The sequence below is a fragment of the Sinohyriopsis cumingii genome, chromosome 9 (assembly GCF_028554795.1).
Source record: "Sinohyriopsis cumingii isolate HCF-2022 chromosome 9, ASM2855479v2, whole genome shotgun sequence".
In the NCBI taxonomy this organism is placed as follows: Eukaryota; Metazoa; Mollusca; class Bivalvia; order Unionida; family Unionidae; genus Sinohyriopsis; species Sinohyriopsis cumingii.
In genome coordinates, this window is record NC_142969.1 from 11,400,473 (window position 1) to 11,413,533 (window position 13,061).

The 13,061-nt window shown below is 32.3% G+C and overlaps 1 protein-coding gene across 1 annotated transcript in view; it reads left to right on the plus strand.

Annotated features, from left to right (window-relative positions):
- The window catches only part of LOC149791261 (uridine phosphorylase 2-like), a 46,606-nt gene extending 34,034 nt beyond the window's left edge, over positions 1–12,572 (plus strand). Inside the window, exon 8 of the mRNA XM_089969760.1 lies at positions 1,775–12,572. Within this exon, the coding sequence (XP_089825886.1) occupies positions 1,775–1,917 (143 nt within the window). The 3' untranslated portion in view covers positions 1,918–12,572. The remainder of the gene's footprint in view (positions 1–1,774) is intronic.
- The last annotated feature ends 489 nt before the right edge of the window (positions 12,573–13,061 follow it).

Consider the following 13,061-nt stretch of genomic DNA (forward strand, 5'->3'; position numbering starts at 1 on the left):
TGGTATTTTATACATCTGATATATATAGCCGGGCAAAATGCTGTACCAAGGATACCAAGTCGATCTCTTTTAACTTTAAATTAATCCATAGAATAATCGCTACTAATGATTTTCTTAAAAGAATTAACATATTTGATGACAACAAATGTACTTTCTGTAAGAGTGAAACCGAAAGTATTGAGCATCTCTTTTATGACTGCAGTATTACTTCACAGTTTTGGTACCGTTTTATTGAAGTTTTTGCACCTTTTTGCCCAAATATTGTACATCTGTCCAAAAAAGAAACATTTTTAGGAAGTGAACAACTGGACATTTTGGGTAATTTTCTGCTTATTTTGGCAAAATATTATATTTATACTTGCAGATTTAATATGAAAAATCCTTCTATTTTTGCTTTTAAGCAAATAGTTGCAATGCATAAGAACATTGAAAAATACACTGCTAAGGTAAATAAAAAAGAGGACCAATTTCTTCAAAAATGGACCTCAACAATGAACATTTAACTTGTCTCTGACTTGATGGTAAACAGGAACAAAATATTGTAATATCACAAAGGCCATGTCACATAGATTGTGTGCCATATGCATGTGTATATGCGTGTGTGTGTGTGTGTGTGTTTTCTTTTTTACTTTCTCTGTAGATTATATTTATTATCCCTAGATTATCTGATAACCAGAAATGTTTGATTGTAAGGTGACCCTGGGATGGTTCCCCGACCCATTGGTCAACCTATTATGGGGTTAATAAAAAAAAAGAAAAAAAAAAAAAGAAGATGCACATATTGACCCAGTTCTCTAATTGTAAGAGTTATTCCCCCTTAACATCATTTTTGCAGGAATTGGTATTTTATACATCAGTGTGACTGCAAAGACTTGCATTTGTCAGTGGATTTCTTTGATATTGTTTTACTCATTATAGTAACTTTTTGGGAAGATATACAGATTGATAGATTCCTAATTTGCTGGAGTCATTATAGCTAAATCAATATACAGTACAATTTTGTGCCTCAATAAGTTTTGGCTGAATTTATTTGAGACTGGATACATGTTATGACCACCATCTGAAAATACATTAACCAGCTCACTGTTTATATAACCAACTCACTGTTTATAAGAGTTATTGCCCCTGTTTTTGATGGAGAGGATGTGATGTGTATGTGTGATTTGGATTTTTAACATAGCTTTAACAGTTTTTCAGTCATATCGCTACGATGTCTGCAGTATATAGTGATGTCTAGCACTGGGGCATCGTGCCACAGACATGTAGCATGATGTCCCACCCAGTCACATTATCCTGACACCAGGCCGACCTGTCCTAACACTAACCTCTTAATGCTGAGCGCCAAGCAAGGCAGCTGTTAGTACCATTTTTGTAAGTCTTTGTTATGACTTGGCCGGGGATCGAACCCACGACCTCCTGCATCCGAGGCGGACACTCTAACCACTAGGCCACCGGAGCAGTCAAATGACGATGTGACAGACTCATTTGACTTATTTCCAACAGAGGTAAAATACAGGAAAGGTGGGGGTAATATTTAAAAGCACGTTTGCTCACTATTTTCTCAAGTTTAAAAATCATACTTTGCTGGCACAACTCCTTTTGGACAATCCTATTTTATTTCAATAACTAAAATAATTTTGGAATTTGGCAAATTATGTTTTGCTCTTTGGTTTCATACTGAAGGAAGATAAAAGCTGCATGCAAATTTTTTGTATAGGTTGGAAGTAGAGACAATTTTTGTATTTTTCTATTTGAATTTCTTTTTAATTTCCAGGTGCAATTCTTTGTTGCACAATAATAGACCGTCTAAAGGGTGACCAGATAACAGCATCACATGAAGCTCTGGAAGAATGGCAAGAGCGACCCCAGAAGATAATATCAAGATACATCCAGAAACAGTTGGGAATGATTAAGTAGCTCTTAACTTTGGACATATCTGTGTCTTGTGGGAATTTTCATAAGATTTTCCTATCTAATTTATTTTGTTCATGAGGTTATGTTGTTTAGCAGGTCATTTTGGAATATAGAAATCTTAGCAAATTTGAACCTGAGGTTTAGTTCATTTTGTTAAAAGCATATGCAAATGAACAGCCAAAGATAATAATTAAGATAATAATTAAGAAAAAAATAGTTTTTGTATCGACAGCAGGACCATAATTATAATGATTATAAATCTCGTACACCTCAGTTTAGGCCCTGATAAAGTTGAGAAATATTGTCTTGAAAGCTGTTTCATTAGATAAATACTTGTTTGATAAGTGCTTATAATTATAAAAAAATAATGCTTCTTTTAAAGTCATTATCTGATTTTAACAAACTGTGCAGATTGCTGTCTGTTAATCCAATATCACAGATCTATAGCATCATAGTCATCCATTGACTGAGCTCTCCCATGATGTTGTTGCACTGTTGTATTGATAATTGCTGAATGTGACTCCATCTGAGGTGTACATTGTACAAGATTTTTAAAAAATCGGCTCTATGTGGTGTAAATGGAGATAAAATGGGTTTATGTTAGAATACAAAATTAAACACTTTGAAAGACTCATTATCAAATCCTACTTTATTTATTTTATAATCATGTAATACTTATACAAAATTTAAAAAATGTACATTGATTCATTTATATGCATTTCTAAAAATGTATCGTCATAATTAATTTATATTACTAAGATGATTCAGCAATTTTCTTCATTAAGAATTGATTTGACAGATACCAAATTAAATGGTTGTAGGAAGGATTCAATAAATTGGGTATTTCACTCCTTGGATTGGAACTAACCATTTTTGAAATTCAGTGGGGTACTTTTGTATAACTGGAAAACACCAACTTAATATTCCAGAGTGTGTCTAAGTTGCAGTGACATTAATTATGACTTTCTGAATATGTAGACTAGCTTAATGACCAGGACTAATTCAAGGGGCATTTAATTTTAAGGCTCCATTTTAGTGTGTTCTAACATTGATCAGGTGTTATTATCTCAGATATGACATCCAGAACTTGTACCGATAACAGTTTATACTGATCAAATGTTCCATAACAAAACACGGACATTGCTGATGCAATATATGCTGGCGAATTTTGATTAAATGCTTAAAGTTACATGTTATGCATAATTCGAACACAAAAATTGTATGTGTAAAATACACCGATTTGCTGCATATATAGAGGTTTGAGTTTGTAAAGGTCAACCTTTTGGAAATAAGAGTTGAAACTGTTGCAATTGATTAGTTATAATTTGCTATAGTTTTTTTCATCATCATCAGCAACATAAAAAAGTATGTCTCATTTTAAAAAATATCTGACAAATGGTGAGAGTCAAACATGTCTTATATAGCCACCTGTGTAGCAAGAAAAGTGGCCTCAGAATACAGGTGTTTGCTTAATAGAGGTTACTTTCTTTAATATTTTAGTTCTTTGGGACTTTTTCTATACAAAAACTAATGTGTAATATCATGAATAGACTAATGTGTGATATCTTGAATAGACTAATGTGTGATATCTTGAATAGACTAATGTGTAATATCTTGAATAGACTAATGTGTAATATCATGAATAGACTAATGTGTAATATCATGAATAGACTAATGTGTGATATCTTGAATAGACTAATGTGTAATATCTTGAATAGACTAATGTGTAATATCATGAATAGACTAATGTGTAATATCATGAATAGACTAATGTGTGATACCATGAATAGACTAATGTGTAATATCATGAATAGACTAATGTGTGATATCATGAATAGACTAATGTGTAATATCATGAATAGACTAATGTGTAATATCATGAATAGACTAATGTGTAATATGAATAGACTAATGTGTAATATCATGAATAGACTAAAGTGTAATATCATGAATAGACTAATGTGTAATATCATGAATAGACTAATGTGTAATATCTTGAATAGACTAATGTGTAATATCATGAATAGACTAATGTGTAAAATCATGAAAAGACTAATGTGTAACATTGGTCACTTCTCTCACTAAAGAACAATATTGTAGTCATGTTTAAACCAAAAGCATGGAATCAAAATGTTGCCATTAAATGTGTTGTTGCTGTAAGGTTTAATGCCATTTTTCAGCACAAGATAGACTATACATGTCAGCTAGCATAAATGGTGGAGGAAGAACCCTGGGAAAACCCCCGGAAAGAATCACTGACCCACGGCAAGCTTTCTCACATGCTGACATTGGCCGAATCAGAGATTCGAACCTATTCAGACAGAGGTGAGATGGCAGTGATCCATAATGGTGAGTGCTTTAGACCACTCAGGGACCCCATAAAATGTGAATTTTGCTTACTGGAGCACTTTTTATTGATGTAAAAAGATTTGAATGATTTCCGTTATTTTTTTTTTATCTTGATCTCCAATGTATAAAGAAAATTAAAGTATACTTTTGCTTGAAGCAATTTATATTGTACAGTTTGATTATAATGTACCATGGTTTACCACAGTTAAGATTTTGGAGTAAGAAAACTAAACTAATTCTCAAAAGGACCTACAAATTGTGTAGATTAAAGAACACAAAACTGTTTAGAATAAATAAGATTTCTTTCTGATTTTCATCATGCATAAAATAAATTTAAAAAGAAACCCAAAACAACTTGTAGAATTTCTAAATAGTTTTGTCTAAATTTATTAAAAGTTCATTGTCATAAGCAAGAACATTGTTGCCGCTTCATGGAAAAAACTGTGAATTAAAGTGATTCTCCATTAATTTAATTAATTGTAGCACCATTAATATATGCAAGGAATTTTTGAATTAGTTCGTTGGATAGCATCAGAAAAGATAAAGAAATGTCTTTGAGCAAATTTCTTTCCAAATAAATATCTTAGGGCATTTATGATACATACACGGTTGTAAGTCAAGTCCATTTGCAAATTGCACAGACTGATATCTGCTGTAACACATTGTGCTGGCAGATGTGGGTCTGAGTAGTTTGTTAGGAGTTGTCAGTAGCACCATCAGCAAATACTTTGATATGCTGGTGCATTATGTATTGGAAGAACAGGGTCTATGTTGTTTGCATTGGACTGAACTTATAAGGGAATTGATAAAATAATCATTATAAGACTGCATTTTAAGCATTTTGAACCAGAATTATTGAATTGTTAAAAACTGAGATAACCATGCATTCTCAGTTGCATTGGATTTTCTGAAAAAACTACTGATTTTTTTTCTTCTCAAAATTTGTATTATTTTATTTTAAAGAACTGTTTTCAGTTGAGAAGAAACCTAACACAATTTGGATAATGAATGTATTGCAGATTGAATTTCCATAGTGCAGACTCTGTGTGTCTAACAACCCCAACCACTGCCCCCTGCAGGATCAGGGATGTAATGTCATACTATTGGCTGCAGGAACCATTGTGGATAATTTGTTAATGTGCCAGACTGACAAAGCAACAAGTACACATTTGAATTTAACTATTATATCAGCCTGGGACAGATACCAGTGTCCATCCTTAGGCAAGGCATGTTCCTTCACTTGCCTTGGCACTAAGTTGCCTATTTGTGTTGCCATATCATAAACACCAAACCAATCCAAACCATCTAACCACCAGGCTGGCAAACTTCTTTTTAATCGGGCAAGTGTAGCGCTGTTGTCAATGCATTATGAATTACATCTTTCCAAGGAAAAGATTGGCTAGTGTCTAATTGGCATTTCATGTTGACAACAATTGATTGGCAGCTTTTGGTGTATAACCGAAGGTGGAGTTTGGGATTTGTTAATTGGCCTTTGAGGATTTTATTGCAATTATTATGATTCTGACAATTTTGAGATTTTAGGCTTAGTTGATAATAGCTGAAAGAATGAACAATAATGTTTTAAGTTTAAATTGGCACACATTTTGACTTCTATATTCTTATAAAACAAAATTGCGGAATTCCTTAAATTTGAGAGAGTTCTAAAAGTTCCCTCAGAGGTATCGCAAGACTATATAAAGGAGAAATCCATATATTGTTACTGTCAGCCTTTCAAACATGTACCTGCTCAATTCAGTGTTCAATGAAAACTCCATTGTTGCCAACCTAGTAATAAAAAAATATGTTAAAAAATCTCAGACTGGGGCCAGATCTGCCTCAGACTTCAAAATGTAGTCTTTCATTTTATCAGGTATATTAAATCATTCATAAAAAAGTTTTACTTTTTTAAATATACATGTATTTTTATATCACCTTTTAGTACTTTAAGTCAATTTTAAATTTATGATTCTTTAATGTTTTACTTACCCCACCATTTATTTTACATTTTTTTTTTTTTTTTTTTGTTTATTGCAAATGGTCAAGGACATAAAATTGACCGTTAAATTAATAAAAATTGAAAGTGTTGAAAGTTAAGTTTTATGGTTAGCTGTAGATGTGATTTATATTTGTCAATAACTAATGCTAGATGAATGACTATCTTTAAGGCAATTGTATATACTGGTTATAATGTAGGTATAGGTACAGGGATGCTACTTCATGTAGATGTCAAAGAACAGGTTATAACTTGAAATCAAAATTTTTATTTTTTGCAAATAGGTCATGACGTCATGAGCCATATGGTATCACAGTTTACTGTATCGTTGTATGGATCAAGTTTTTTTTATTCTAAACTTTACATGTTACCTTGCACCTTGTACTTGCTATAGCGCAGAAGGGGGCCATGGTAGGTCAGTTGGTTGAGCAATTGACTTGGGTTGTATGTTCTGCACCCACCCAGGCCAGCCTGGGGCCAGCTGCTGTCTCTCCCTTGGAAAGCACTTTGCTTCCATTTCATCGGCATGACGATACCAGTAATAAACCAACAACCAAGCAATATGCCAAGTATGTTGCAAAAGCCTGTTCTTGAAATTCATTAAGTTTTCCATCAGTAATTTTTCTAACAAAAAATGAAGTGAATATGTAATGTTACATGCCAGCATTTAGATATTGTTGTATGAATATCTAATGTTACATGCCTGCATTCAGGTGATGTTTTAACATTACTTCTAGCATAATAAAATGTCTGTTCCAAACTAAGTGTTCTCAACAGAGGATCCATTTTGGATATGTTTCTCAACTATGTATACCATACTGCAGGTGTTTTTGCCAGTTGTTTTGAAAACAAATCAGCACTGTGTTCACATATTAACTTTTTTTTTTAAGTTTTGGATAATACTGTATGCATTGAAGAATGTTAATTTTTTTAATGATTATGTATTATTAATTTATTTGATTGTGATATATATGTATAAGGTTTGAAAGTATACATGATTTTTGTCACAAACAAAAAGATGTAGATTTCAATTTTGTTTTCTGAACTTGCTGATAAATAAAAAGTAAAATACCATGAGACATTTTGTTACAAGGGATCCAGTTTAAACGTTTTGTAATTTTAAATAAAAAATGATTCCAGTATACAGATGTTGTCTCTCTAGCTATTATTAATTTACTTTTCTTAATTATGGTTTTTGTTTAAAGAATCTATTCCATTTCCATTTTTTTAAATAAAAAATTGTTATAATGTCATGGTATATATCATTTTTCATTCTTATTTTATGTTGTAACTTATTATTTCACTTTAATAAAACAAAATCTTTTACATAGTGTTCCAAAGATGTTTACTATTCCAGCAACTTGTTTTTTGTAGCTTTTCAATGCATATCATATATTATTATTAACTTTTTAGTCAACATCATGTTTTATTTCAGAAATACTCTTTTAAAGTTAAATCTCTGTTAGTTAGACATTCCAAAACTTTGAGAGATAAAATATTAATCCAAATATAAAATAAAAATCCAAAGTAAAATATTTCTATTGTTGCAATTGTCTCTTTAATTTTAACATGTATGGATTTTTCATTTTTTGATAATCTAATAAAAACACTGTTTGAATCAGTATGCCGACTTAAAACGAGGTGTCTGTTTCAAAAGATAAACAGCTCTTTATAATGTTGCAATTTTTAAAATAATCCCTTTGGGCTGGTAATCTTCAGGATTATTCAAAACTTCAATGTTGAAAACAGTACATGTTTTAAACATTGGAGTTTTGAATATGTGCTATTTCAACAGATAAATACATGTGATGAAATAGATACCTCTTTTCACGTCATTATTTGTCATTATTTCTTAATTTAAATACCACATCATTGTAATAAAAAAGTATTGAGGATACAAATTGCTTTAAGGGTTAGAGGCACAGTATTTTAACAATGATCAAGTGGGGAAACATGCATTTTTAAATATAATTATTTCCTTGGAATGACCACAAGTAAATAACAATATCCCACTGAAAATATATAATCTGAACTTCAGATATTCAAGTCCTGAATTTTGTTTTGATCTTTCAGGAGAATTGATTAATATTTACTTAGACCTCATGAAAAATAGTATCAAATCAATTTCCTTCAAAGCAATTTCAAGGAATGTAACAACTCTGAATAAAACCATTTCTTCTTAGGTTAAGTTATATCCCCTTAGCTAGATTTGCTTATTTCAAAGATCAGTGTCTAATCGTTTGTCATACATGCACATCATGTTGTATTGATCTCAGTGATGTTGATACTTAATTGAGGAGTGAATTTAAAATATATCCACTTGATATAAATAAACAGCTGACAGAGCTCCGTATATTTCTAGAGTGACCACTCGTCAGTGGAAAATATTGGCAAATACTAATTCTTGAGGCATAAACCCTTGTTTGCTGGCATGTTATGCATTTATCAGGGTCTTTTTTGTTTGCAGATGGACTTGAATTATATGTTTATTTAACTAATTGGTTGGTCACAATGTCATTATATTGCATTCCCCATTTTACTGGAAGATTTAGAATTATGGTCAGCCTAGTTTATCTCCCTTGATTTTTATTAATTTATCTCCCTTTATTTTCACAACATGTACTAAAGATAAAAGATTACAAGCCTTACATATCAAACTGTAATTAAGTTCAGACAAATCCTAGTTATTGAGAAGCCTTTAGATGCATTTGTTTTAATTATTTTATATATGTTACCATTTTATTTTGAAGTTTTGTTCCATATCATGTCAGTCTAAATAACTATATTTAGAAACCTGATGACGATATCATTTAATGCTTAAATATCTTGCTTGTTTACATTGTGCTTGTTGCATTTTTCACATTTTATTCTTGTTTAAACATGTATGTATCTTGTATTATTTAATCACACAGGCTTTAACAGTGTGATGCATGGCTCAAATCGTGTTCATTTTGTATTTGAAACATATTTCACTAACATATCCTCACCTTTAAGTTGATTCCAACTGCAGGTCTGCCATCTCATAATAGACTGGCAGATCTTGGTCTATGCTGTTTGTTGGGAGTAATAAGTAGAACAAACACCATGGCATATCTGGGTGCATGCTGATTGTTGGGAGTAATCAGTAGAAGAAACAACATGGCAGATCAGGGTCTATGTTGTCTGCAGTTGGACTCGAGTTAGAAAAAAATGTAGATGGGACTGATTGGGTCAGAATGCTCATTTGGGGAAAAAGATTCTGGCTGATTTTTATGAATATCATTAATTTTATTTCAAATAAAAGTTTCAGCAAATTGTACAATATGGAGAAATTGGAAGCAAATCATGAACCTTTGATCTAATAGACTTTAATGAATTCTTTGATTTTAAAGACTTTAATGTATTCTTTGATCTAAAAGACTTTAATGTATTCTTTGATCTAAAAGACTTTAATGTATTCTTTGATCTAAAAGACTTTAATGTATTCTTTGATCTAAAAGACTTTAATGTATTCTTTGCACATGCTGGAACTGTAGGGCAGACAAAAATAATGAGAGCATTATCATCCAGTTTTACAGTTGTTACAGAAGTGTGAAAATATGAAGTAACAAAAGAAGATATTTTTGAAAAGGCTTATCACAACAAAATATTTTTGAAAAGGCTTATCACAACAAAATATTTTTGAAAGGGCTTATCACAACAAAATATTTTTGATAGGGCTTATCACAACAAAATATTTTTGAAAGGGCTTATCACAACAAAATATTTTTGAAGCTTGTTTAGTATGAAACTTTTGCAGTTGACAGCTTGCCATTATTATTCAGACTGTTTCAAGGATATATGACTAACTCTAGTTAAATTAAGATGAAAAGTTAAAAAAGACAGAAATGAATGAAAGCTGTAGTATTCACCTACACTTCGAGCAGTTAGTACCCAAGGGATTTTAAAAACAAAATCAACATAGATATAAAACGTGCACAAAGCTCTGTCATTTCATTCATCAGTTTAAATTTTCTAGCCTGATTGTCACCAGGGGGTCCCAGGCCTTGTCAGCTTGTTTACGTTCCAAAGTTTTTGACCAATCTATTTACCAACATACTGGATAATTTATGTTTTTTATACTACTGTTTTCTAGACCACTTTTCTACAGAGGCTTCAACTATGTTTGATCTTAAATTTTCAGTATGCTGAGTTAGGCTTTCTCAAATTTGTTTGCATTGATCGAGCACTTTTTAAAATGGTTTATTATTTTTAACTTTAGATAACTGTTTAATATATTATGATATCTATGTTGTATTTGAATGAGTTTATTATACAAAGAACTGCCATTTTCATTTGTACTTTTAAACTGAAAATTTTGACACTCTTTTGTCTTGATTAGAGAAATATTTGAATGGATTAATTACTCTGTAAAGTAGTACTTTAGATAGGAGTACTAAAAATGAGTCACATTGCAGTGAAATACTCTAGATAAGAACTCTGTTAACATCAGTTACTCACAATAAACAATATTATGGTAAATAATAGTGGTTACAATCAGTTACTTTTAATATGGAGAAGTAATCTAGATGAGAGTACTGTTAAATCAGAGTGATATTTTAGTTAAGAATACTATTAACATCAGTTGCTCACAGTATAGATATCTAAATAAGAGTACTGTTAACATTGCTCATACTATTGAGTAGTCTAGTTAAGAGTACTCTTAAAATCAGTTGTTTGCATTATAGATTAGTACCATAGTATTATTAACATTATTCATACTATTGAGTACTCTTGATCAGAGTACTGTTAAAATCAGATTCTAACAATATTGAGTAATACTCCTTATAAGAGCAGTGTTTGAATCATTTACACATAGTAGTCAGTATTGTATTAAAGTCAGAGTCAGCATTTTTATCTCATAAACCCATCCTTTGACTTAGTATGTTATGCTGTGTGTTTGAACATAGCAAAATGGTGTCTGGACATTAACATGATTCCACATCACAGATCTGGACATTAACATGATTCCACATCACAGATCTGGACATTAACATGATTCCACATCACAGATCTGGACATTAACATGATTCCATATCACAGATCTGGACATTAACATGATTCCACATCACAGATCTGGACATTAACATTATGGATGGCTTGTACATGGGTTAAGAAGAAGCCTATTGATTTTTGGGATCAAGAGGTCAAAAATCAAGGTCATTGTGGCTAAAATAAATGGGTTTTGAAAAATAATTTATGTTCTAGAGCAGGGTTTTTTTAACCGAGCTTTGTGAATGGCATGCACTTTAGGCAATAAAGAAACCTTTTGATTATGGGGTGAAAAGGTCAGAGGTCATGGTCCTGATAAGTCCGTTCAGAAAATAATGGTTTCTGCAATTTAATTTTAGTTTTGAATGACTTCATAACATGACCAGAGGTCCAGGTCATTTGAGACTGGAATCAACAGTGACCTACCAGTACCAAAAAAGTATATAATGTCCTGATAATGATATTCCTGTTCCAGGACTAGAATTAACAAAACAAAAAACACCACAAAGCAAATACAAGAAAAAGAAAAGAAAAAAAAAACTTGGCAATGTCAGAATAAGTTGGAAGCATGAATTAGTTAAGCTTTCACATAGCTTTTAATCACACCTGGCCGTAAGGCTGAGTGAGCTTGTTGCACAGCCCAGCACCAGTCAGCTGTCATGTGTTGTCCATTTGTTAACAGTTTGTGTTATGGCCGTGCATCAATAAGCTGTCAGGTGTTCTCCGTCTGTTAACATGCCGTGCATCAGTAAGCTGTGATGTGTTGTCCATCTGTTAACAGCTTGTGTTACGGCCGTGCATCATTAAGCTGTCAGGTGTTCTCCGTCTGTTAACAGCTTGTGTTACGGCCATGTATCATTAAGCTGTCAGGTGTTCTCCTTCTGTTAACAGCTTGTGTTATGGCCGTGCATCATTAAGCTGTCAGGTGTTCTCCGTCTGTTAACAGCTTGTGTTACGGCCATGCATCAGTAAGCTGTCAGGTGTTCTCCGTCTGTTAACAGCTTGTGTTATGGCCGTGCATCATTAAGATGTCAGGTGTTCTCCGTCTGTTAACAGCTTGTGTTACGGCCATGCATCAGTAAGCTGTCAGGTGTTCTCCGTCTGTTAACAGCTTGTGGTATGGCCGTGCATCAATAAGCTGGCATGTGTTGTCCATCTGTTATCATTTGCTTGTTACCATTCTGGAAGTCATATTTCTGATCCGATTTCAGTTTCTTTTAAATACTGGTTTATATCATCAGAATCTCGAATGAGTTTATTATTGATCGAGTTCCATGTATAATAAATATCAAGTTGATCTTGCTTCTGACTGACTTATCTTGTTGAGACATTAGAGGCCATATTTATGATCCAGTTCAGTCAGACTTTGAATATATGTTTATATTGTTACGATCTCGGGTAGGCTCAATATGAGTGAGATCCACGCATACTAATGAGTTGATTTTGAATCTCTATAACTGAACTTGAAAAACACTTGGGAAGCAGCATTTGGAGTCTGATTTTAATCAGAAACGGCATCTATGTCTGTATCACCATTTTCTTGGACAGTTGATTTAGTGAGCGAGATCCATCCATACTAATGAAATGATCTTGCAGTGGATGGGCCGAGTTCGTTACCACTCTGAAATTCATATTTTTAATCAAATTTTCCTCAGACTTCAAATATAAGCGCTGAGCTTGTTACTTGAGGTCGTATTTCTGATCCAATTTTAATCCAACTCGGTAATAAGCTTAAATCATTAAAAGCCTGGATGATTATAAATACAGGCAAGATCCCTGTGTATTAATGAGGTTA